This window comes from Pristiophorus japonicus, chromosome 2, assembly GCF_044704955.1.
Source record: "Pristiophorus japonicus isolate sPriJap1 chromosome 2, sPriJap1.hap1, whole genome shotgun sequence".
Lineage (NCBI taxonomy): Eukaryota > Metazoa > Chordata > Chondrichthyes > Pristiophoridae > Pristiophorus > Pristiophorus japonicus.
In genome coordinates, this window is record NC_091978.1 from 227,387,116 (window position 1) to 227,414,974 (window position 27,859).

A 27,859-nucleotide genomic window follows, 5' to 3' on the forward strand; every position below is an offset into this window, starting at 1 on the left:
AGGTGCCGCACCCCCATTGCCAACGACACATGAGAGCCAGGAGCAACATCTTGCTTCTGGCTCGGAGCACGTTTCCATCTTGGGACCGTCCCCTCCCGTATCCGTCCAAGCAGTGGTTCGGCCGTCATCTCCCCTCCACCTCCCATGAAGCATTGCCCGAGGAGCTCCTCGGCCAAGCGGCTTGGAATCAGAAGAGGAAGGGATAGAGGTGGGGAGGAGAAGCGGGGGTGGGGGGGAGGGTTGTTTTTTTTTTTTTACAGAAATACTTATGATTTCAGACAAATGTTCAGTTTAAATGTTTTTTATTTAACAAACCTTGTCGCGCATTGGCTCAGATAGCTGCACCGTTACACACTGGTGATTCCTTATCAAAGGGTATATTTACACTTAACTTCAATCAACTTCAACTTTAACTGTCATCAAGGAGATGTCCACCATTGATGTATGACCTGCACACCCAGCAGTGCGTCAGCCTTGTAAATACCACCGACGTTCTTTCAGGCAAAGCGCTCATTGATGAGATCCTGACGTAAAAGTCTTGCAGCTATCATGCCACTACGGGCCCTTTAATGCGGTCTACAGGGGGGACGGGGGCATGGCTTCAACGTCAGCCAAATTGTGTGGCCCGAGGTCAGCGTCCAACTCCTCATCCTTCTCTCCCTGCTGAGGTGAACTGTCAGACCCTTCTGGCAATTCTTGTCCCCTCCTGATTGCCAAGTTGTGCAGCATGGAGCACACCACCACGAATTGAGCTACCTGCTCAGGGTGGTATTAGAGCTTGCCTCCAGAGTGGTCCAGGCATCTAAAGCGCTGCTTAAGCAGTCCAATGGTTTTCTCTGCGATATTGCGAGTAGCTCTGTGGCTCTCGTTGTATCGCCTCTCGGCTTCGATGTGGGTGTCACGCAGGGGTGTCATCAGCCAGGTGGCGAGGCTATATCCTTTGTCACCAAGCATCCAGCATTGAGCTTGTGGCTGATTGTTAAACAAGTCAGATACAGTGCTCTCACGCAGGATGTGAGCATCATGGATGCTGCCCGGAAATTTAGCATTCACTGCCATAATAATTTACTGGTGGTCGACAACGAGTTGCACATTCTACATCTACCCTGTCAAGCCCCTTCAGAGTCATATACATTTCAATAAGATCACCTCTCATTTTTTAAACTCAAATGAGAGTTTGAGGCCCAACCTGCTCAACCTTTCTTCGTAAGAGAACCCCTTCATCTCAGGAATCAACCTTACGAACCTTCTCTGAACTGCCTCCAATGCAAGTATCAACTGGGCCTTCATACATTGGAGTTTAGAAGGATGAGAGGGGATCTCATAGAAACATACAAGATTCTGACGAGACGGGACAGATTAGATGCGGGTAGAATGTTCCCAATGTTGGGGAAGTCCAGAACCAGGGAACACAGTCTAAGGATAAGGAGTAGGCCATTTAGGACAGAAATGAGGAGAAACTTCTTCACTCAGAGAGTTGTTAACCTGTGGAACTCCCTGCCGCAGAGAGTTGTTAATGCCAGTTCATTAGATATATTCAAAAAGGAGTTAGATATGGCCCTTACAGCTAAGGGGATCAAGGGGCATGGAGAGAAAGCAGAAAAGGGGTACTGAGGGAATGATCAGCCATGATCTTATTGAATGGTGGTGCAGGCTCGAAGGACCGAATGGCCTAATCTTGCAACTATTTTCTATGTTTCAATCCCTTCTTAAATAAGGAGACCAAAACTGTACGCAGTACTCCAGATGTGGTCTCACCAAAACCCTGTACAGTTGCAGCAGAACTTCCCTACTTTTATACTCCATCCCCCTTGCAATAAAGGCCAACATTTCATTTGCCTGCCTAATTACTTGCTGTACCTGCATACTAACCTTTTGTGTTTCATGTACAAGGACCCCCAGATCCCTCTGTACCTCAGCATTTTGTAATCTCTCCCCATTTAAATAATAATTTGCTTTTTTATTTTTCCTACCAAAGTGGATAACCTCACATTTTCCCACATTATCCATTTGTCAAATTTTTGCACACTCACGTAGCCTATCTGTATCCATTTGCAGATTCTTTACATTCTCCTCACAACTTGCTTTCCCACCTATCTTTATATCATCAGCAAATTTGGCTACATTACACTCGGTCCTTTCATCCAAGTCATTAATATAGATTGTAAATAGTTGAGGCCCCAGCACTGATCCCTGTGGCACCCCACTAGTTACAGTTTGCCAACCTGAAAATGACCCATTTATCCCGACTCTCTGTTTTCTGTTAGTTAGCCAATCCTCTATCCATGCTAATATACTACCCCCAACCCCGTGAGCTCTTATCTTGTGCAGTATCCTTTTATTATGGCACCTTATTGAATGCCTTCAGGAAATCTAAATACATGACATCTACTGGTTCCCCTTTATCCACCCTGCTTGTTACATCCTCAAAGAGCTCCAGCAAATTTGTCAAACGTAATTTCCCTTTCATAAAACCATGCTGACTCTGCTTGACTGTATTATGATTTTCTAAATGTTCTACTGCTACGTCTTTAATAATGGACTATAGCATTTTCCCAATGACAGATGTTAGGCTACCTGGTCTATAGTTTCCTGCTTTCTGTCTCCCTCCTTTGTTAAATAGGGGCATTACATTAGCTGGAACCTCTCCAGAATCTAGGGAATTTTGGCAGATTACAACCAATGCATCCACTATCTCTGCAGCCACTTTTTTAAAGACCCTAGGATGGAGGCCATCAGGTCCAGGGGACTTGTCCACCTTTAGTCCCATTAGTTTGCTTAGTACTTTTTCTTTAGTGATAGTGATTGTTTTAAGTTTTCCCCTCCCAATAGCCCCTCGTGGGGAAATCTAAAACTAGGGGGTATAGTTTCAGAATAAGGAGTCGCCCATTTAAAACGGAAATGAGGAGGAATTTCTTCTCTCAGAGGGTCATGAATCTTTGGAATTCTCTACCCCAGAGAGCTGTGGAGGCTGGGTCAATGAATATTTTTAAAAGATGGAGATAGACAGATTTTGGAAGGATAAGGGAGTCAAGGGTTATGGGGAGCGGGCAGGGAAGTGGAGTTGAGGCCAAGATCAGATCAGCCATGATCTTATTGAATGGCGGTGGAGGCTTGAGGGGCCAAATGGCCTAATCCTGCTCCTATTTCTTATGTTCTTATCAGTTGATACATTGAGGGTTTTATTTATTTTGTTTGCATCTACGTGGGGCATAAGCTTAAAAAAACATACAGAAAGAGAAAGGGAAATAAAACCCTCATTACTATTGCCTTCCAGGATTTAATGTGCGTAAACATCCATGTTATAAATAATAGGAAACCTTCTGTTTGCTGATTGGAGCAGCTGGTCCATGTGATCCCAGGTATACTTCCGCAAAAGGGAGTTGGATAAGTCCTTGAAAGAAAAAAAATTACTGGGCTACGGGGAAAGGCGGGGGAGTGGGACTAGCCGAGGTGCTCTTGCAAAGAGCCTTCTTCCGTGCTTTAACCATTCTATGATACGCCACCCACCATAAAATCCAGGCCAATGTATACTTAGAGTATGCTACCAGATGATAACCACTGGCCATTTGGATTGCATCAAAATGAGAGAATCAATAATTTCACAAGTGATAAAGGGAAAAAATCTTAATTGGGAACTGTTTACAGTAAACAAAAGACAAGCTAATTTCATACCTTGTGGATCGTGAATTAGGTGAATAGCTGAAAAATTAAATACTTCTGCTTTTTTCTTGTTCTTATGTTTCTGTATTAAAAAAGTATATATAAACATGCACAGTAAGTCATTGTGGCTAGAATCAGGAAACTTATTTAGTTATTGGCAAGGCTAAGATCAAGGCAATGGGCCTTTAAAAAGGAACCCAGACACAAGTATAAATACGTTGTGGACGCTTATTGTTCTTTTGTAATCATAATCAAAATATGGTCGAATTAGAATGTTTACACAATTTTCCTTATTTCTTGTATTGAGTTAGAAGCTTTTTGTGCTCATTATGGTGAGGAATGTTAAGTCTTCAAAAATCTAACACTTTCCCATTAGGTAACCTGTGTCAGTATTAAACAGTCAACTCTCTCTTAACAAGGTGCATTATCCCCACCTTCAAGAGTATTGCAGCACTGTGACATTCTCCATTTCCCTACACCTTTGGCATATCTGAATGTGGCTGCCAATTTAGTGTCAATTGGCACTAAATTATGGGCAGTGTTGTGCTAAAAACCAGTGAACCATCAAGAATTGGGCTGATACAGACCAGATTCATTTCTTGTAAGTCCCCCTTTAAGCCAGCAAACAAAGACTTTCTTCCCACAAGTCTGGGCTGGAACTGAACCTCGTTTTCAAAGGTGAAAGGCAGTGTCTAGCTCATAGCACAACTCAATCTGTTTTATTTTGAGTCAATTCATTGCTAAAAAAAAACCTTAGAGTGGCAGATGAGGGGAATAGATTGTTAGACAAACTGCCAACTTCACCCACAACGGCCACAGTATTGTTGGTGGGACATGTCACATTGGTTTAATAAATACGTGTCTCCTCATTCTTTACACAATATATCCAATTTTAACTGCTTGTGCTACTAGACTCCATGTTGTCTATTAATCAACAACAAAATGACTTCATTGCTGAAAAATAATTGCTTACTTTTAGGACTTTCAGAGCCCTTTCTAGTTTCTTTTTGTTCTTTGTAGATTTCTTTCCAGTTGCGTACTTTATGGTTATATCTCGTGTCGTTGGTCCTTCATCCTTAAACGCAATTGTCCACAAGATCATTAAACAGATAGCCCTTGCTTTTTACATAGGATTACACAAAAATTCTAACATGGAAACAGGCTGTTTGGCCCAATCCGTCCATGTTGATGTTTATCCTCCACATAAGCAGTAGTCCTAATCCCATGTGCATACCCTGTCCCCCTCCCTTCAATCACCTATCTAACCTATTCATAAATGTTGGCATGGTCTCTGCTTTTCTCACCAACTGATAATACCTCACAATCCTCGCTGTAAAAAAATGTTTCCACTGCTCTCTAGCCCAAGTCTTTTACATTTAATATGTTTATGTGCCCTCGTACTAGACTCCTCAAAAACTGGAAACAGTCTGTCCCATTAGGTAAATTATTATTTAAATACCTCTATCAAATCATCCCTTACCTCCTGTTCTGAAGAAAATAGCCTCAATGTTTCAAGTCTTTTCTCATATTTGTATTTCCTCATACCAGACAGCATTCTAGTGAATCTGCGATGTACCTTCTTCTCTATTGCCTCAACATCTCTCTTACAGGTCTCAAATTTGGCCAAACCCCTTTTTTCGGCGCACTTACCGGAGATATGTCGCTTTTCCCAGTTGATAAGTGCACTGAAAAAAAAAATAAATCGCTCCCCACTTTGGCTGCTGTCCGGCCTCTCCTCGGTCTTCGGACAGCGTGGCCAGTCGAGTTGGGGGCGGAGCCAGCGTTCTGCGCTAAAAAGTGCCGGGACGTCTGCACATGCGCAGTGGAGTCGGATCACGATGTCCGCGCATGCGCAGTTCCCGCCCCTATCCCTGGCCGAGTGGTCTCCCGGTCGTCCTGCCCTTATCCCGGGCCGACTGGTCTTCCGGTCATCCCGCACCTATCCCAGGCACTTGTTTAGTGCTTTGTAAGTCTTGGTGCAAGATCCTCTCCGCTTCCCTTCCAGCCCCATCCCAGGCCGAATGGCCTTTTTTTGAAGTGGCCACATAGGCTGGCCTAGGTAGATTTGGAGTAACTATTAGCTGGCCAAAGTGACTTAAATGGCCAAAACTGGCGTAGGTGGCTGGTAACGCCCCCTTTTGAGAGAAAAATCCTAACTAACTCACTTACACTGGCGCAAATTGAATGTGCAAAATGGGGATTTTTAAGATACTCCAAAAAAAATCAAGTTGCTCCAAAAAAAAGAGCAACTCCTGGACAAAATTGAGCCCATAGCATGGAGTCTAAAACTGCACACAGTACTCCTAACTGTGTCTTACTAAGGTTTTATATAGATTCATTACTTCACAACTTTTATATTCTATACCTCGTGTCATAAAACCTAGTTTATGGCATTATCCACCCAAGGTTTTACCTGGGGGAAACTTTCGCCAGGTGGTTTCTCTCACAAAAACAGCTGTACCGCTTAGAAAACCACTGAAAATGAAGGGGCAAGTCTCCCCCAATGTCTTGTGAACCTGAACCCCCAAATTCCTCTGCTCTTCCACATCATTCTTTGGTCCTCTTAATTATTTACTATGCCTCCGATTTTAGTATTGTCTGCAAATTAGAGCACCACTCCCTCTAGCCCTATATCCAAATCATTGATGTACATATTGAGCAGAAGTAGTTCCAGAATAGAGCCCTGTCCATCTCCAATCATTCTGAAATACTGTCCTTAACTCCTTCTCTGTTTCAAGAATTACATTTTCAGACTTACCTCAGATTCCAAATCGCTATCGTTTTTCTCATCTACATCTTTACCCAGAAAGAATTTCAGAGCACCAACCAAAATCTGAATGTTTAGAAACAAAAGTCTCTCTGTATTACAAAATTAAGATGGCAGCATGAAATACAATACTATAAAGTGTATAATTTATATACATTGTACAGCAGGTTGTTTACAAACAATTGTTCCATAAAAAAGACAGTCACCACCAATGTTCCCCCTAATTTCTTTTTGGGTGCTCACTGTTTCGTGCGTGCGCGGAATTTAACATCGGAAAAGCCGGTCCTGGGCTGTGCGGGAGACCTTAGAGGGAACGTTGGATACACTCAAAAGGCCAGAACAATGACATTTGAGATTATCAAGTTCTAGAATATGAAGTATGAATGAATGATGAAGTGGAGCTAAAGGGATCCAGTTGGAAAAAGATGTAAGCCAAACAAACTGAAAGAAAGAAACCACTCGCAAAGCTGAGGCAAACCCAAAACTTTTAAAATTAGTCAGGCTAAAAGAAAGATAAAACACAAGGGCCCCATGTTTCCACACGTGGCAAAACAGGCGCCCCTCCGAGCTGGGCGCCCGTTTTTCGCGCCGAAAACGGCGCCTGAAAAAAAACGCGCTATTCTCGAGTGCTTTGCAGCTCGATGTCTGCTTGGCGCGGTGCACAGGGGGCGGAGCCTACCACTCGCGTCAATTTTGTAAGTAGGAGGGGGCGGGTACAATTTAAATGAGTTTTTTTCGTGCCGGTTTCCCTGCGCGTGCGCGTTGGAGCGTTCGCATACCCGCAGTGTGAAGGAAACATTGGCACTCGGCCATTTTAAAAAGTGCTGCAGAAAAAGTGAAAATTTGTTTATTGAACCCTTGCAAAGGCTTGTATTTTAATTTTCTTGATATTTCTGTGTGTGAGGGTGAGGGAGTGCATTCTGTAATTAAAGATAGACTGTGATAAATGGGACACATGCACTTGTTTGAGACTATTCAAATTCTTTGTAGCTGTTCAATTTTTAACATTTTTTAATAAAACCACATTGCCCTTCCATGATCAGCACTGAGGCTTCTTGCAGCTTTCTGCCCCTGCCGTCCGTCGGGCCCGACGGCAAACGGCTGCCTCAAGTACTGAGGCTTCCTGCAGCTTTCTCCCTCCCTCCCCCTGCCTTTGGTCGGTCCCGACGGCAAACCGCTGCCTGAAAGGCCTGCCTGAAGCACTTTCACACAGGTAGGAACATGGTTTATTTAATCTTTTCTTTGCTTATAAATTTTTATTCAGGTTAGATTTATTTGTATAATATTTGTATAAGTATAACTAAGGATTTATTGTAGAATTTAATGACTTCCCTTCCCCGCCCCCCCCTCCCCACCTCGTTCCCGACGCCTAATTTGTAACCTGCGCCTGATTTTTTAATGTGTAGACAAGGTTTTTTCAAGCCTACAAAAATCTTCACTTGCTCCATTCTAAGTTAGTTTGGAGTACGTTTTCACTGTGGAAACTTTCAAATCCGGCGTCAGTGGCTGGACACGCCCCCTTTTGAAAAAAAAATTCTGTTCAAAAGTGAAACTGTTCTACCTGACTAGAACTGCAGAAAACTTAAATGTGGAGAATTCCGATTTCTAAGATACTCCGTTCTCCACCAGTTGCTCCTAAAAATCAGGAGCAAATCATGTGGAAACTTGGGGCCAAGATGTGGAGAAAATTAATAGAAAGAAGAAGATTCCTTAAAATCAATTAAAAGAATCAAGAAACATAAAAGAACTGTAAAGCTGCAAGATAGAAGGACACAGTTAAACTAGGATGAAAAGGAAAAATGTGCCGACCAGCAAGAGGAAAAAGGAGAACTGGAAAGGATTCCAGACAATTGAAAGGCATTAGGATTGTAGGTGACACTACAAACATTATAACCTATTTGAGACTTATTGATAAATTGTGCTGCAGGTAATTATGAAATTGTTACTGTGTTTAATACTTACTGTGAGCATTCTGTAAAGGTTGCATACAATAGTGATTATAAACCTTTAGCTAAAATTATTTGCAATTACAATAAATTTGAGTATACTATAAGAAACTTTAATCTTTCATAAAGCATTATATATTGGAAACAAGTGCACAGGCTTGTCAGACCCATATAATATATTCCAAGTCTTGCATATAGTACACACATTTTAACCCCCAAAAACAGGTGGCTTGGGATCAGGTGAGATGTAAACATTTTAAAAATCTCAAACCCAACCCCAATGCGCCCACTTAACGGAGGCGGGACAGGGGGCGGGCAGCCAACCTGGTCCCAGGAGGCAGGTTGGCCAATTAAATATTATAGCGAGGCTAGGAGCATCATATTTAACTTGTTTTACAGGTTTAACCCTGGTTGGCCGGGTTTACTGGGCCTCGGCAAACCCAGCAGCTCAAGGGAGGCAAGGACAGCTTTGGGAAAAATGCAAGTGCCTTTGCAGCACTTCTTGTGGGCCAAGAGGAGCAGGAGTGCTTCTCTCGGCCCCCAAACTTACCTGCTTCCCTAGCATCACACCCCGCTCCACCACCTCCAACCTCCACTAACAGCTGCAGGCTCCCCAATTGCAATTGCGGTCTGCCCGTCTGGCTGGGAGCCAAGACTGTCAATTAGGTTGGCTTCTGGGTGGGATCCTGTTTAAAAAAAAACACACACACTGTGGAGTAACTGCGCAGCATGCAGGGAAACCCGGACCTCTGGATTTCCTGTCGAAAAACTCCGTCCCGCTGCTTGGAAAATCCGCCCATCAATATTTGCCCTCCTTTGTGTCAACATTTATATTGCAAATCACTTCAGCGACAGTATATAATGGGAAAGCTATGGCATGTAATTTGCAGTTTGCCGTTGACCTCGAAGAAAACTATCCACAAGAGATCATGCGATCTCTGTGGCAAAAACTTGAGGTTTATCAACATATAATTAATTGTAGCGCTGTGAATAGGGGATTCTTAGTGTAATGCAGCAGTGATGTCATATTGAAGAATTCTCATAGGCAGCAAACCAGGAAATAAAAAAACAGCCTTTGTTCTCACTTTTAAAAACTGTTAGCAAGCAAAATAAAGATTGGAACTTTTAAATGGAGATAAGATAGAAGCTGAAATGCCATGAACAAACCTTTTAATTTTTAAAAACATTTTTATCATAATGGAAAAATTTGACAGTTCACAAATATAAAATTAGTTTTTCAGGGCCAGAACAGTTGTTTAGCAGTCAATACTCTGTCAAAATCCCAGTTACACCTTTTCCAACAAGGCTTAATATTTAATGGGGTATAACAGAGAAATTAGTTCCACTGATAGCCGGCTATGGGTAGGGATCCACAGCACAGCCTGTGTCGAAGTAGTGAATGACCGATCGCAACTTCAGGATTTTTCCGTTTAGATGCGCATGCACTAAATCCTGAAATTGCGGTCAGTTTCAAAATCCAGGCTCTTATGTTAAGATTGTCTGTCACACTGTAATTGTACCCCTAGGTAGTGCTGTTGCAGTTGACCTCAGGGCTCAAAATCTCCTCTTCTCAGCCAATTGACTAATATTGGAAGTTACAAGACAAACTGGAACAAACCATCTGTATTTAACAAAAAAAAATCCTCTTCTGTATGTGCTATGGCTGCAAATTTTCTGGGACCAGCCTTCCTAAGAACAAAAAAAATATTTTCCTGGCTCTCATGCCAAGTCTGTCCCCATTTCAGAGAACAAAAAATATTAGTTACCTGGTCGTATTCTCAAGAATAAAATAAAACTTATTTATCTGGCCAGACCACCAGACCAGCCCCATTCCGGGGAACAATTTAAAAAAAGGTTAATTGTAGCTCCTCACGATTAATAAATTGTTTTAACTAGCTCTGTTGTTTAGACCCCACTAATGGCTGCAAAATCTTCCCAGACCAGCTCTTTTCCTCAGGCCAGACTCTACAGAGAGCACTACTCCCGAATGAAATAAACATTAATTTAAAAATATTTCCCAGTCCCACTCTCAGCTGCAATGTAAATTAATTAAAAAATATTTGCAGCCTCAATCCTGGTTGCATGTACAAGGTTAATGTTTAAAAAATTATCTTGGCTCCTCTCCCCACTGCTGCATAATTCATTTAACAATGCTCATTCATAAATTTTGGGGAACCATATTGTATTTATTCCTTTCGCCTCATTGGCACATTGTTCGATTAAATGGCCACTGCTTCTATTTTATTTATAATAATTTTGGAGAAAGCCCATTGCAGTAACTAACTGCTGTATTTATTGAATTGATAAATCTCATGGATATGGCTCAATTCTTCCGACTTCCCATCAGTAAACTATCCTGCCCCATGACAGTTTAGTTGTCAATTCCTTCTTACCTTGGTGATTTTTGAGAAGCAAGCTGTTGTAATGACATTCACAGTTTTTGCATCATTCCTGTAAGTAAATCATATCTTTGCTTCAGTAAGGTTCAGCCTAATGATTTTCCTCATTCTGGACATATTTTGTTTCATTCTACAGACACGGATTCATGAGCAGTGCCAGCTTTCCAATATTCGTCAAATATGTCATTCTTCATGTTTGAGTCTGAACAGCGAGTATCAGCGGGCTATTCTATCGTGGGAAATTATCACATTTGAGCCTGATCTTATTTTCACAAATCCACCCATACCCACTATCCAGAAAAGGTCACTGAATAGTGCTCAGGAACAGGAACCCTAACCTCTCTACTTTCTAGCTGGAGGGACACTGAAGCCAATTGTAAAATCCCCACCAATGGTCTGGATGGGATCAGCTAATTCAGCACAGACCAGATATGAAAACTAGGAGTCTATACACTAAAACACAACTGGTGCTCCCCCAACCATGTCTCTTGCCTGACTATGTTGAAGTTCTCCAAGGTTAAGTAAATTGGGTGTGTCTTATCCAACTTGAGGCAAAGAGAGTCTCTATTTATGTGAATTTCTTAATCGGTTGGTTTAAAGACGATTAAATATGGTGTTGGGGGTAAACCAAAAAGAAACACAGTACATTTACTCATTAAGGCACTGGGGCTGGAGCTTCACCTGCAAAACATCTGCAAACTAAGATGTTGAAAAAGACAGCGGAATAATTTTGGGACCTCATTGTTGGTGGGAAGCCTCAAAATTTTTTTCAAAACTGCACATAATTCCTCCCCTGCTACAGTGAAACAATCAATATATCTTGGAACATTAATCCTGTCACTTTTGTTGACAATTGTGCCTTCAGTAAAAATGTGAGCTACATTGACAAAATACTTCTCTCGCAAAAGCACTGATGAAAACTGATAGCGAGCCAAATATCATGAAAAATACACAGGGATACAACTGTATGACTCAGGCAGGTCTCCGATACAACACATATTCAAGGATACAAATTATAAATTCTAATCAAACATTTGATTAATTCCTTAAACTGCATTATTTGAGCTGATTTTGATAATCTATAAAAAGCATATTTTAAATTATATATGTTGGAGTCATCCTGCCCCCCTCTATTTTTAATTTATAAGTTGCTTATTGCCAGTCAGGAAAGGCAGATGATCTGGGTGATGAACATCTCCTTGGCTGAAATTAATGTGTAGACTGGACAATAGGTGTAATTTGTTAAAATTAGACAAGGCAGTATAGAATCTTACAGAACAAAAGAGGCCATTCAGCCCATCAGCCCTGTGCCAACTCTTTGAAAAAGCTGTCCAATTTAGCTCCTGTTTTTTTCCCATAACCCTGCAAATTAGTCCTCTTTAAGTACATGTCCAATTGCTTTTTGAAAGTTCCTATGGAATTTGATTCCATCACCCTTTCAGGTAGTGCGTTCCAGATCTTAACAACTCCGTGTGAAATAATTTCTCTTCATTTCCCTTCTAGTTATTTTGCTAAATTATTTTAAATCTATGACCACTGGTTACTTGACCCATTTATCAGAGGAAACAGTTTTGCTCTATCAAAATCCCTCATAATTTTGAATACTTCTATTAGGTCTCCTCTTAACCTTGTCTGCTCTAAGGAGAACAATCCCAGCTTCCCATAACTGAAGTCCCTCAGCCCTAGAAACATTCTATCATCTTGGTAAACATCCTTTGTACCCGCTTCAAGGCCTTGACATCCTTCTTGATGTGCGTTGCCCAGAACTGTACACAATATTCCAGCTGAGGCCTAACCAGTAATTTATAAAAGTTTAGCATGACTTCCTTGTTTTTTTATTCAATATTCCGATTTACAAAGCCAAGTATCCCATACGCTTTCTTAACCACCTTATCAACTTGCCCTGCCCACCTTCAAGGATTTGTGTATATGCACTCCAGGTCCCTCTGCTCTTGCACCACCCTTAAAATAGCACAATTTAGATTATACTGTTTCTCCATGTCGTTCCTCCCAAAGTGCATCATTTCACACTTATGTCTGCCCATTTCACCAGTCTATGTCCTCCTGAAGTCTGCTGCTACCTTCTCACAAGTTACAACATTGCCAAGTTTTGCATCATCTGTAAACGTCAAAATTGTACTCCTATACCCAAGTCCAGGTCATTTATAAAAAACAAGAAAGGCAATGGTCCTAATACTGACCCCTGGGGGACCCCACTGCATACTTCTATCTAGTCAGAAAAACATCCGTTCACCACTACTCTCTGCATCCTATCCCTTAGCCAATTACTTCTGTCCCTTTAACACCATCTGCTTCTATTTTCCAATAAGTCTCTTAAGTGGTACTTTAACAAATGGCTTTTGAAAGTCCATATATACAACTACTGCGCTACCTTCATCAACCCTCTCTGTTACTTCACCAAAGAACTCCATCAGGTTAGTCAGACACGATTTGCCTTTAATAAATCCGTGCTGGCTGTCCTTTATTTACCCATGCTTCTCCAAATGAGAATTAATTTTGTCCTTGACAATGATCTCTCGTAGTTTTCCCACCACTGATGTTAGACTGATTGGCTTTTAGTTACCAGGTTTATCCCTCTCTCTTTTTCGAACAGAGGTGTAACATTTGCAATCCTCCAGTCCTCTAGCAACACTCCCGTGTTCAAGGAGGATTGAAAGATTGTGGTTTATACTTCCCAGGAAACAATACCTCTTGCTCAAAAAACAAGCAGCTCAAAAAGAAAGCAGCTTCTAACACCAAGTAACCCTGGGACCAAACGTGCAGCTTCCCAATCTGATTCGAAACCTTTCCAAATGCATTTAATGCCAAACTCTCAATATTGAAATTGGACCTTCGCATGAACATGGTTTAAGACTGAGGTTCTAATGTTAATTATTTGAGAAGCACAACTAATGATTAAATTTCAATGCACTTTAAGCAAATGTTAAATATTAAGTTGGAAGTTAAATAACCTAATTGATAAGTAACTATTCATGAACCAGAACACCTAAACTTACCAAATGTTCCTCTTATACAGTTCTATCATTACATCCAGGGACATCTTGGCTGCGGTAGGATTGCTGTCCCTCAACATGGTGTACATAAAATTTTGTAAAATCTGAGAATAAAAAAACACAAATGATCATCTTATCCCACAGTAGCATTCAACATCATTTTTTTTAAAAAAGTCTACAGTGAGGTAAATTTCATTCAAAATACTTGTACATTTTATGCGGGGGAAAAAAATTAAAATCAGGAGGGTTTTTTTTTTAAAAAAAGAAGAAAAGAAACACCACGATTCCTACCACCTTGGAGGCATGCAAGGTTAAGCCTCCCTCCCTGCTACACCATTTCTTGATGGGGAGCGTTCTTGTGTCCCCCAGATTACTTCATAGAAGCAGCAAGGGTCACGACTACCACCCGGTACAAGAACCAATCTAGAGTCATGAAACTCCAGAAAGTTACACTATTGTCTAGAAGTAAAGAGCTACACCTTCAGCAAATTAGATTCCTACATGCTCCTTGCAATATGCAAGATCTGAAGATTCAATGGGGAAACTTCTGGGTTAGCCCCAGTATTACGACACGTGAAACTACAGCAAAACTTAAAGGAGGGAGGTTAATGAAAACTATTCCCACAGTATGATGCATTTTAGTATACTACATTTTAGTATGCATGTACTATGGTGAAATTTGACTCTACTATCCATGTAAAGGTCACACAAGATTCACTTGTGTAGTTCATCCTTTGTTGTAATTACAACTAACGCAACTGCACATACTCAAATTTTGTGCATGTGCAGTTAGTGCCAAGTTGCTCGACAACGCTTGCTCCCTGGATCTTCCCGAAAAGAGCATAAGAAACAGTTGCAGAAGCCCATTCGGCCCCTCAAGCCTGCTCCGCCATTCAATAAGATCATGGCTGATCTTCTACCTCAACTCCACTTTCCTGCACTAGCCACATATCCCTTGATCCCCTTAATATTCGAAAATCTATCGATCTCTACCTTGAATATACTCAAAGACTGAGCTTCCATAGCCCTCCGGGGTAGAGAATTTCAAAGATTCACCACCCTCTGAGAGAAGTTTCACCTCATCTCAGTCCTAAATGGCCGACCCCTTATTCTGAGACTGTGACCCCTGGTTCTAGACTCCCCAGCCAGGGGAAACATCCTCACTGCATCTAGCCTGTCAAGCACTGCAAGAATTTTGTATATTTCAATTAGATAATCTCTCATTCTTATAAATTCAAGAGAATATAGGCCTAATCTACTCAATCTCTCCTCATAGGACAATCCCCCCATCCCAGGAATCGGTCTGGTGAACCTTCATTGCACTTCCTTTATGGCAACTACATATTTCCTTAGGTAAGGAGACCAAAACTGCACACAATACTCTAGGTGTGTTCTCCCCAGGGCCCTATATAATTGCAGTAAGACATCTTTACTCTTATACTCAAATCCTCATGTAATAAAGGCCAACATACCATTTGCTTTCTGTATCTGCATGTTAACTTTCAGTGATTCGTGTACAAGGACACCCTGGTCCCTCTGAACACCAACATTTCCCAATCTCTTAGATTGTGCTGGGTCTAGGGTCCTGGCAAAACAAATAACTAGGGCTGCAGAGAGGGCTTTAAACTAATTAGTGGGGGGGGGGAGGGGGGGGGGGAGGGTTCAGCTGAGCAAAAATTTAAAAAGTCAAAGAATAAGGAGAAGGCAATAGAGTAGGGTAGCACTGGGGGAAATAAAAATGAAATGAAAACCAGAGCTTGACAGGAAGGGACAGAATGTATAAACATAAAAGTGAATTAGAAAGTGGGGTCAAAGCAGGAAAAAAAAAGAGTAAAAAAAATCAAATTTAAAAGCTCTTTATCTGAATGCACGCAGCATTCGTAACAAAATCACCAAATAGATACAAATGGGTATGATCTGATAGCCATTACAGAGACGTGGCTGCAAGGTGACCAAGGCTGGGAACTAAATATTCTGGGCTATTTGACAATTCGGAAGGACAGACTGAAAAGGAGGTGGGGTAGCTCCATTAATAAAGGATGAGATCAGTGTGTTAATGAGAGACGATATTGGCTCAGAAGATCAAGATGTTGAATCAGTTTGGGTGGAGATAAGGAATAATAAAGGGAAAATGTCGCTGGTGGGTGTAGTCTATAGGCCCCCTAACAGTAGCTACACTGTTGGACGGAGTATAAATCAAGAAAAATGGAGGCTTGTAAAAAAGGAACGGCAATAATCATGGGCAATTTTAACCTTCATATTGATTGGACAAAGCAAATTGGCCAGGGTAGCCTTGAGGAAGAGTTCATAGAATGTAGCCGGGATAGTTTCCTTGAACAGTACTTTGCGGAACCAACCAGGGAGCAGGCTCTCTTAGATCTAGTACTGTGTAATGAGACAGGATTAATAAACGATCTCCTAGCAAAGGATCCTCTATGAAAGAGTGACCATAACGTGGTTGAATTTCAAATTCAGTTGGAGCGTGAGAAAGTTGGATCTCTAACCAGTGTACTAAGCTTAAATAAAGGACACTACAAAGGTATGAAGGCAGAGTTGCCTATAGTGGACTGGGAAAATAGATTAAAGAGTGGGAGGGTTGATGAGCAGTGGCAGACATTTAAGGAGATATTTCATAACTCTCAACAAAAATATATCCCAATGAAAAGGAAAGGCTGTAAGAGAAGGGATAACCATCTGTGGCTAACTGAGGAAATAAGGGATGGTATCAAATTGAAAACAAGGGCATACAATGTGGCCAAGACTTGTGGGAGGCCAGAGGATTGGGAAATTTTTAAACGCCAGCAAACAACGATGAAAAAAAAATAAAGAGTGAAGATAGATGATGAAAGTAAACTAGGATGAAATATAAAAACAGATAGTAAGAGATTCTACAGGTACAAGAAAAGAGTGGCTAAAGTAAATGTTGGTCCCCTAGAGGATGAGACTGGGGAATTAATAATGGGGAACAGGGAAATAGCACAGACTTTGAACAAATATTTTGTATCCGTCTTCACGGTAGAAGACACTAAAAACATCCCAATAGGGGATAAGCAAGGGACTAGAGGGAGGGAGGAACTTAATACGATCACTAAAGAAGTAGTACTCGGTAAAATAATGGGACTAAAGGCGGGCAAGTTCCCTGGAACTAATGGCTTGCAACCTAGAGTCCTAAAAGAAGTGGCTGCAGAGATAGTGGATGCATTGGTTGTAATCTACCAAAATTTCCTGGATTCTGAGGAGGTCCCAGCGGATTGGAAAATCACAAATGTAACATCCCTATTTAAAAAAGGAGGCAAACAGAAAGCAGGAAACTATAGACCAGTTTGCCTAACGTCTGTCATTGGAAAAATGCTGGATTCCATTATTAAGGAAGCAGTAGCAGGACATTTGGAAAAGCATAATTCAAGCAAGCAAGAGTCAGCATGGTTTTATGAAAGGGAAATCATGTTTGACAAATTTGCTGGAGTTCGTAGAGGATGCAACGAGCAGGGTGGATAAAGGGGAACCAGTGGATGTGGTGTATTTGGATTTCCAGAAGGCATTTGATAAGATGCTACGTAAAAGGTCACTGCACAAGATAAAAATTAATGGGATTGGGAGTAATCTATTACATGGGTTGAGGATTGGCTAACTAACAGAAAATAGAATCGGGATAAACGGGTCATTTTCCAGTTGGCAAACTGTGACTAGTAGGGTGCCACAGGGATCAGTGCTGGGGCCTTAACTATTTACAATCTATAGTAATGACTTGCATGAAGGGACCAAGTGTAATGTAGCCAAGTTTGCTGATGATACAAAGATGGGTGAGAAAGCAAATTGTGAGGAAGACACAAAAAATCTGCAAAGGGATATCGACAGGCTAATTGAGTGGGCAAACATTTGGCAGATGGAGTATAATGTGGGAAAATGTGAGGTTATCCACTTTGGCAGAAAAAATAGAAAAGCAAATTATAATTTAAATAGAGAAAAATTGCAAAGTGCTTTAGTACAGAGGGACCTGGAGGTCCTTGCGCATGAAACACAAAAAAGTTAGTATGCAGGTACAACAAGTAATCAGGAAAGCAAATGGAATGTTGGCCTTTAATCGCAAGGGGGATAGAGTATAAAAGCAGAGAAGTCCTGCTACAACTGTACATGGTATTGGTGAGGCCACACCTGGAGTACTGCGTGCATTTTTGGTCTCCGTATTTAAGGAAGGATATACTTATATTGGAAGCTGTTCAGAGAAGGTTCACTTGGTTGATTCCGGAGATGAGGGGGTTGACTTATGAAGATAATTTGAGTACGTTGGGCCTATACTCATTGGAGTTCAGAAGAATGAGAGGTGATCTTATCGAAACATATAAAATAATGAGAGGGCTTGACAAGTTGGATGCAGAGAGGATATGTCCACTCATAGGTGAAACTAAAACTAGGGGCATAGTCACAGAATAAGGGGCTGCCCATTTAAAACTGAGCTGAGGAGGAATTTCTTCTCTCAGAGGGTTGTAAATCTGTGGAATTCTCTGCCCCAGAGAGCAGTGGAGGCTGGGTCATTGAATATATTTAAGGTGGCGATAGACAGATTTTTGAGTGATAAGGGAATAAAAGGTTATGGGGAGCGGGCAGGGAAGTGGAACGGAGTCCATGATCAGATCAGCCATGATCTTATTAAATGGCGGAGCAGGCTCGAGGGGGTCAAATGGCCTACTCCTGCTCCTATTTCTTATGTTCTCTCAATGTTTAAAAAATACACTGCTTTTCTATTTTTCCTACCAAAGTGGATAAGTTCATTTTTCTCCACATTATATTCCATTTTCCATGTTCTTGCCCACTCACTTAGCCTGTCTATATTCTCTTGAAGCCTCTTTGCATCCACCTCACAACTTACATTTCCACCTAGCTTTGGATCATCAGAAAACTTGGATATATTACATTTAGTTCCCTCATCCAAATCATTGATAGATTATGAATAGCTGAGGCCGAAGCACTGGTCCTTGCTCTACCCAACTAGTTCGTCTGCCAATCCGAAAATGACCCGTTTATTCCTGTTTTTGTCATTAACCAATCCTCAATCCATGCTAGTATATTACCCCCAATCCCATGATTCCTCATTTTGTTTAATAACCTCTTGTGTGGCACCTTATCGAATGTCTTCTGAAAATCCAAATACACCACATCCAGTGGCTCCCCTTTATCTATTCTGCTAGTTACAACCTTTGTCAAACAGGATTTCCCGTTCATAAATCCATGTTGACTCTGCCCAATCCTATTATTATTTTCTAAGTGGCCTGTTACCACATCCTTAATAATAGATTCCAGCAATTTCCCTGCTACTGATGTCAGGCTAACTGGTCTGTGGTTCCCCGTTTTCTCTTTCTCTTCTTTCTTAAATAGCGGGGTTACATTTGCTGCCTTCCAATCCGCGGGAACCATTCTTGAGTCTATGGAATTTTAGAAGATGACAACCAATACATCCACTATCTCTATAGCCACCTCTTTCAAAACGCTGGGATGAAGGCCATCAGGTCCAGGGGATTTATCGGCTTTCAGTCTCATTAATTTCTTCAGTATTTTTTCTTTACTAATTTCTTTCAGTTCCTCATTCTCGCTAGACCCTTGGTTCTCCACTATTTCCGGAAGGTTTTTTGCGTCTTCTTCTGTGAAGACAGACACAAAGTATTTGTTTAATTTCACTGCCATTTCCTTATTTATCATTATAATTTCTCCTGTCTCAGTCTGTAAGGGACCCACATTTACTTTTGTTATGTATGAATAAAGAGTCTGACTAGATACTGTGAGCTCAAAGTAAAGTGTGACCGTAGTCTTTTATTGCAGGTCTCCAGAGTGCCTCTCCAGCCTGTGAGGCCTCCTTAAGTACTGGTGCTCCCAAGGGATTGTGGGATCCCTTGGGACTCCAGGGAATGAGCCCTCCCTCTGGTGGCTACACAAGGTATATACAGGTTTATATATATAATAACTTTCGTTAATCTTTTCCTTTTTAGAAACTTTTACAGTCTGTCAGCAGAAGGTCTACATAGGCCAGCGATGCTGGAATCTTAGCTCACATACAGACCCATCCTACACGGCTAACTGTGAGTTGTTCGCATTTACACTGCTAACAGTTTGGGTTGGAGACCGCAAGTGAAAAGTACATTCCAGGAGGTTGTTGCTGTCTCCTACAACAACGGCGTAATGTTTTTCATACTAGAGATTTGCCACAGAAGTAACTCACCACTGAAGACCCATCTTAGCAAGAGTGGGACAAGCCTTGTGACATAATTAGTGAGCGGGCTGATTCTGATAAAATCACGACCAAACTATATATCCTCTCCCAACCTAACTTCCATTCATCAGAATCCTTGGACTGTACCCATTTATAGCTTATTCACTTCCAACCCTCTCTTTCTTCTCCCCTTCAGTTCTGTCTGTCTCTTTTTCTGCTCCTTCACTTCTATCTTTTCCCTTTCTTTCAGCTTTTCACAACCTTTTTTCTTTTTCCCTTTTTTTGACTCTGCAACTGTAATTGGGAACAAAGCAGCAGCAGCATCGTTGGCCACTGCATCTGAGACTACGATGGGAAGCAATGCTGGAGACTCAGGATTTGTGGGCCTGGGTCAGTCAGTTTCTCCAAAGTGGGATATTCTCCGTCCCACTACCAGTCTAAGCAGGGCAATAAGGATGTGACACGAGAAGAGCCCTTGTAATGAAAAGTGCTCACCTCTGAAAAACCTACAAGTGTGTTGGAGAGAATTTTTTTAAATTAAATTATATCCAGCATCGCTGGCTTTCTCAGAAAGAGGGGATTGGGTTGGCACGCATATTCCAAACCTCATAATTCTGCTCTCCTTCAGTCAGCATCCGGCTCAGGAATCTACAGTACTGCAGAATCCAACTGAATGAAGTGAGTAGGCTGTAGGAAGGGGTAGGCAGATATTAACCTGGTGCACTCCTCATGAGACTGCCAGCAAAGCTGTGCGATTTTCTTGAAATCTACAGGCTGGGGAATGGAACGCTCCTGCTGTATGTGTATATAGAAACATAGTAACATAGAAAATAGGTGCAGGAGTAGGCCATTCGGCACTTCGAGTCTGCACCACCATTCAATAAGATCATGGCTGATCATTCCCTCAGTACCCCTTTTCTGCTTTCTCTCCATACCCCTTGATCCCCTTTAGCCATAAGGGCCATATCTAACTCATTTTTGAATATATCCAATGAACTGGCATCAACAACTCTCTGCGGTAGGGAATTCTACAGGTTAACAACTCTCTGAGTGAAGAAGTTTCTCCTCATCCTGCTCCTAAATGGCTTACCCCTTATCCTTAGACTATGTCCCCTGGTTCTGGACTTCCCCAACATCGGGAACATTCTTCCTGCATCTAACCTGTCCAGTCCCGTCAGAATTTTATATGTTTCTACGAAATCCTTCTAGACTCCAGTGAATACAGGCCCAATCGATCCAGTCTCTCCTCATTTGTCAGTTCTGCCATCCCTGGAATCAGTCTGGTGAACCTTTGCTGCACTCACTCAATAGCAAGAACGTCCTTCCTCAGATTAAGAGACCAAAACTGAACACAATATTCCAGGTGAGGCCTCACTAAGGCCCTGTACAACTACAGTAAGACCTCCCTGCTCCTACACTCAATCCCCCTAGCTATTGTGGGACCTGATTAACTGGGACCTGATTAATTTATAATTATAGAGTAGCTGTGTGCAGTGTACGTGCTCACTAACAATGGAAAAGGTTGCAGCGTGGTTTGGGGCCAAAGCACAGTCACCGGATTAAGCGCTGTTCCGACTAGATAACAGGAACATGCTGCGAAACAGTGAACAGCAGGAGGAAGGGGCATGACGTGATAATCACATCATGACCAAGGCGATTGCTATCTGCAATGGATAGCTGGGTCATAACCAGCGGCCAGTCCGGAGTCGACAAACTGACCCCAGTAACAGCAGGGGGTCCAATCAGGGAATAGCCCGTGTAGAGAAGGATGGGACACCCCCTGTTCACGACTATAACTGAAGCTGTAACACGCAGTAGCGTGCGCTTTATTCTTAGTAACTGCAAGATGTAACTGAGCCAATAAAGTTTGCCTGGATACTACCACCGGACTGGAGTCTCGTCAACTGCTAAGAAATAAGAGACCCTACATTCTGACGAAGTCGGCAAGATCGCAGAATGTCAGCCGCTGGGAGACCCTAGGACCCACGTCGACACGAGGGTAAGGACACCTGTTAAATAAAGTCCTCGTCCGAAGTTTTTCGCGGTAGGCCTCATTCACGCAATCTTTAAAAGAACCGTCTGTGGGTAGTATTAGGGTCGAGACCCTCGTAACTGAGAGCTCTCCACTCGACAGTACATAAGGTCCTGTTCCGGACTTATGGTCAACGTCTCGACCCGCCGCAACTAAGGGTTCTAAATCGGCACAATGGCTGAAGGCGGAAACAAAAACCGTCTCGCGACTGAAAAAGGAGGGCTGACCCCACCAGAGGTCACAGACGAGGAAGTGTTAGAAAGTCTTAGGGAATACATCGAACAGCGGTTTGATTTACGAAAGACATGTGCCGAAATTGAATAACAGTATGGAACCTCTAAGGGTCAGTGGACCCTGGACGATATAAAAAGGGTATGGGGGGAAAACCACGCGCATGAAAGATAAAGAAAGGACCTGCTGGTCCCTGGCCGTCATGAGCCAAGTTCGACAGAGAAAAGAAATCATGACCCAGTCCCAATTCGACTGGGATCTGAAAGCTGCTAAAGATCAAATCAAGGCACTTGGGGAACAAGTGACCAAGAAAAATTCGGAAACAGAGAAGAAAGGGAAAGAGATAACTAAACTGTAGGGTGAGATTAAAGATTCGGTCGCAGCCAGTACGCAGGGGCTGTGTCTGGGGTACAAAGCCGTCTATCCAAGTCTGGCACAAGTAGGGAAAGAACACCGACAACTGGAAAGGCAACAGGCGGGAGTATTGACGTCGGATTCGGGTTCCTCGTCATTCGACGAGGACTCGGACAGCGCGATATTCGCCCTATATTAGCCCCACTAAAAACAACGAGAGTTAAAGTAGAGACGACGACCAAGACGGAAGGCGGAACTAAGAAACGCAAACAAAGCTACGAGAATATGATAGTTCACGTAGCCGCGGAACCCGAAAAAATATATAAATGGCTGAAAGAACTCCAACACCCGAAAAGGGGGGGAGGGCGAGAACTTGGGAACAATTAGATCGATTGCAAAGTATTTGCACACTCCATCCTTTGGACGGAGTCCAGATTCTGACCGTCATGGTGCCGGGACGATCGACACGTAAACTCCAGAGGGCAGTAAAAGAGGCACTTGGAGACACTGGACAGGGGATTGACGCAGCCTGGGGAGAAGTGAAAGGGTGGTTAAGAAAGTACGGGTCTGCATGGACGGATTGGAGTAAGATTGCAGTGTGCCAGCAAAAAGGCAGAGAGGAGGTACTCGAATATGAGGAGCGATTCAAGTCCACGTGGCTGGAACATTCGGGTCTGCATCAGGATGCGGAGCAGGTGGATGACGAAAGAGTCGGACCCTTGAAGGCTACCTTTATGGCGGGGTTAAAACCAGAACTATCTAAATTAGTGAAGGCGACCCTGGCAGATTGGGATGGTCGGGGAACCTCCTTCACGCAGTTGGTAGACGGTGTAGCCATTTAGATCGGGATTTAACTTCAAAGGTCCGAGTAATGCAGACTGGATGGAAACCAAAGGTTGAAAGGGACAGACGTCCGGAAGACTGCCGGGAAAATGCCACTATTGCGGTAAAGAGGGACATTGGGCCCGATCGTGCCGAGCGAAGAAACAGAACAACCAGGGAAGCTCGGGGACGGGCCAGTAACAGGCCGACGGGCGGCCAGTGATGGAGCGGTTTAAAGAACTTACCCTCGACCAGCAGCTGCAGTTGCTGGAGTGTGCAAAAAACTCGTAGAGCCCACCCCCTCCCCAGCAGGATCCCTGTTAGCATTAATACATCAGCGCAGGGAAGGACTATATGTCAGTGTGGGAGTGGGTGACCAAGAGATTGATTGTTTATTGGACACAGGGGCAGAATTGACGTGCATGCCTGAAACTTATAAATTCCCCCTCGACGGGACAACCCGTGTGGCACATGGTGTCGGAGGCCATAAGCTGATACTCCACCGAACCCAGCCGATGTGTTTGGTTCTGGGACCACATGAAGTAACCGCATCGGTCTGGGTGGGACCGGTGGGACAACCCCTACTCGGGATGGACGTCTTGACGAAAATAGACTCCTCCCTGGATTTTGTGGACGGCCAAGTCACATGGTCGATCCGATCCCTGCAGAGGAAAGAACTGAGGGACCACCCGATATGGGCCAAGGACAAACATGACTGTGGCTTGCTTAAAATGGACCCGGTTACCTTCACCGGGACCCGATCTCCTTGCACCAAACAGTACCAGATCAGCCCGACATCAATCCAAGGAATATTACCCATCATCCGGCAGTTAGAAGAACAAGGGTTAAGACCCACAGCTCATCCAACAGCCCCGTGTGGCCAGTGTATAAGGGTAAAGATGCCTGGCACATGATGGTGGACTACCGGAAGGCCAAGCAGTGAATTGACCAAAAAGCCCCGTTGGTATCGGACCCCTCCACTATATTTTGGGCTCTGATGCCGGAAGACAAGTACTTCTCTGTTATTGATATGGTCTACGGATTCTGGGCAATTCCGTTGGCCCCGGAGGTGCAGCCGTGGTTTGCCTTTACCATCCAGGGACAGCAATACACCTGGACCTGTCTACCTCAAGGGTTCCATAACAGCCCAACAATGTTCCACATGGCCCTCCAGGGTCACTTAAGGGAGCTACCCCCGATGGGATCTACGGTCATACAATATGTCGATGATATCCTACTGGCGTCCACCACGGAAGAACAGCATGAACGAGACGTGCTGACCTTATTGGACCACCTTGTCGAAAAGGGATACAAGGCCAGTATGGCCAAGGCCCAGATAGCCCAGGAAGAAGTAATTTACCTCGGACAAAAGATCTCAATGGGAGAGCGGGGACTGACCCAGGATAGGACCGAGGCTATTTGCGCAGCTAAACAGCCCACCATGATCCAGGAACTTCGATCCTTCTTGGGTCTGTGCAATTTTAATAGGAACTGGGTGGACTCCTACACGCAATTGGCACAACCATTGAATGACCTGCTGAAAGGAAACCGGACCTCAAAAGAAGCTGTCAGCCTGGCTGAGGAGGAAAAACTGAAACAGGCCCTGTGCATGGCACCTGCCCTGGGGATCCCGGACACCAGGAAGCCCTTCACCCTATTCGTGCATGAAAAAGGATACATGACTGCTATTCTGACTCAAGAACATGGGGACCAACAGAGGCCCATCAGATACTACTCGGCCAAACTGGACACAGTGGCTCTCGGATGGGGAAGTTGCCCGAGGGCCATGGAAGCTACATGCCGAGCAGTAATGGTAACAGCGGGATCAGAAACTGATCATCAAGTGTCCCCATACAGTACATGCTATGCTATCCATGAACCGGGTCACCCAGGTGACCTCAGCCAGATGGACGTCAGTCCTGGAAGCTCCAAACCTGCATATTGTGCGAGCTAGCCCGGTTAATCCGGCCACCATGCTCCCTCTGCCTGAAGAAGGATATGAAGACCAGCACAACTGTGAGGGCATGTTAGAAGAAGCAGAAGGAGCCGCTGCGGCAGCTGAAGAGCCATTACCCAATCCGGACTTGATCCTATTTACAGACGGATCCTCATCTGTGGAGCTGCATGAGGTAGTAAGGAAGGGGAGGCTCCCGGCCGGAACCTCCGTTCAGCAGGCCGAATTGAGAGCGCTGGCCGAAGCCTGCAGGGTAGCCGAGGGACAAACAGCTAATATATATACACGGATTCCAGGTACGCTTTTGGGGTGGCACATGATTTCGGCCAGTTATGGCAGAAGAGAGGAGTCTTGACTGCAGCAGGAACCCCAATACAGAATGGGGCGGAAGTCCGCGACCTACATGAAGCTGCCAGAGGAGGTATCTATCCTGAAATGCAAGGCCCATACGAAGGAGAATACAGATGAGGCTAAAGGGAACGTACGGACCGACCAGGCAGCTAAGGAAGCCGCCTTAATGGAACCAGAGAAGGGCACCCTTGTATGTCAACTGGGGACCCAAACGCCGACACAGGACCTGGCAAAAATGCAGGAGGAATGTCTCCGGACGACTAAGCGAAGGGATAAAGCTATGGGCGGATGGAATGTGGAGGCAGCCTGAGACAGGGAAACCAGTGGCACCACAAGCGCTAATGCCCTTTCTGGCCCAACAAATACACTCCTGGGGGCACTTAGCCCCCCAACAAATGATGGCTCGATTCCAGAAGAGCTGGTGGGGCTGGGGTTTTAGGAAACATGCTCAGGCCATGGTGGACAGGTGCGTCACTTGCCAGAAAAATAACACCGGGCCCTCCACTACAATGCCCCTTCTCCGATCTCTGGCCCCGGCAGGGCCTTCCGAGATTTACAAGTAGATTACATCTCATTGCCCCCATGTCAGGGGTATACGGACGTCTTAGTGATTGTGGATCGATTCTCTAGGTGGGTGGAAGCCGTACTCACCCGAAGGAGCACCGTCACACACACGGCTAAGGTGCTGTGCAAAGACTATATACCTAGATGGGGAGTCCCCGCAAGTATTGACTCTGATTAGGGGACCCATTTTACTGGAGCCGTGTGCCAAGAGGTCTGCAGATTGCTCAACATCACATGGAATCTACATTGCCCTTATCACCCACAGTCATCAGGCCAAGTGCAGCGTATGAATCGAACTTTGAAACAATGACCGGCCAAGTACCACCAAGGGGGGATCCTGTGGCCTCAAGCACTCCCAATGGTCTTGTGTAGCATCAGGGTCACCCCAAACCGAACCACAGGCTTAAGCCCTTTTGAGGTGATCACCGGGAGACCAATATCTCTCCCGGGGACCATCGATCTGCGAAAAGCAGACGGTCACCTGATGAGTGACACATTGTTGGAATATTGCCAGAATTTAACAAATGCTATCAGTTCTGCTTCCCAACAGGTAAAAGTGGCTTGGAGGGAACCCCCGGAGCGAGGACACGATATCGTCCCAGGAATTTGGGTATACGTAAAGAAAATACACAAAGAATCGCTGGGAGCTAAGCGGGAAGGACTGTACCAAGTATTACTGACGACCCGATCGGCGGTTAAAATCCAAGGGAAGAAGGCTTGGATCCACGCCTTGCACGTTAAACGGGCACCCGTATCGGAAACAGACTAAAAGAACTGAACTTTTGAACTCAACAAAATGTTTGGATTGATTGTACTCATGGGTCTGACCCTACCCCTGTGTAACATGGAGCTACATGTAAATACTTTTATGTACATGTCATATAGCTATGCTAAGGAAGCCAACATCTCCAGTTGTTAGGTATGTACACAGGTACCGATCCATTCAAAGGGAGGAATTCCTTTGAGACTGGTCCCCTTCAATGAATCTGAGATGGCGGAATGGTTTTTTAGCCAGAACTATACGAACGGAAACAGGACCAATAGTCTGGGAGAAGACGTAGAATTACCAAAGGCCAAATGGCGTTCGGCGGGTTATGGGTTAAACACCTTTTTGGGGTGGTATCAGCCCAATTATAACCAGACCCTAAAGCCCACGTTCTTGGTCCTCACTAACACCTCAGGCCACAAGGGTTGGTATGTCTGATCAGAAACCAAACCGGAGGGCAGGAAATGGGGAATAGTATGTGTAGGCAAAACATGAATATGACGAAAGGAAGCAAGCAGAGCTTCCTGCATTTCCCAAATAAGACCACCCCGGGCCAGAACTGTACATAAGTTTAGGTAGTGATAGGAGGTGGCCGATATTCCACATACAATGGTACCTACTTTTTTTGCGGCCACAGGGCTTATTCCTGGCTGCCACAGAACTGGACAGGATCTTGTTATTTGGGTTATGTTCGCCACTCCACTTCCCTTCCAGGGTTGTTTTCTCCACAGAGGAGTAAACAGGCGATTACGGAGACTGAAAGGTTCTTCGCCATTCTGGTTCCTTGGTAT

General features: G+C 43.8%; 1 protein-coding gene across 1 annotated transcript in view; it reads right to left on the reverse strand.

The window, feature by feature from the left end:
• sdad1 (SDA1 domain containing 1) overlaps positions 1-27,859 on the reverse strand; it is a 102,619-nt gene that overhangs the window by 56,534 nt on the left and 18,226 nt on the right. Inside the window, exons 6-10 of the mRNA XM_070871049.1 lie at positions 13,793-13,893; positions 10,770-10,827; positions 6,422-6,496; positions 4,637-4,738; positions 3,676-3,745 (exon numbers count right to left, since the gene is read on the reverse strand). Of these exons, the coding sequence (XP_070727150.1) occupies positions 3,676-3,745; positions 4,637-4,738; positions 6,422-6,496; positions 10,770-10,827; positions 13,793-13,893 (406 nt within the window). The remainder of the gene's footprint in view (positions 1-3,675; positions 3,746-4,636; positions 4,739-6,421; positions 6,497-10,769; positions 10,828-13,792; positions 13,894-27,859) is intronic.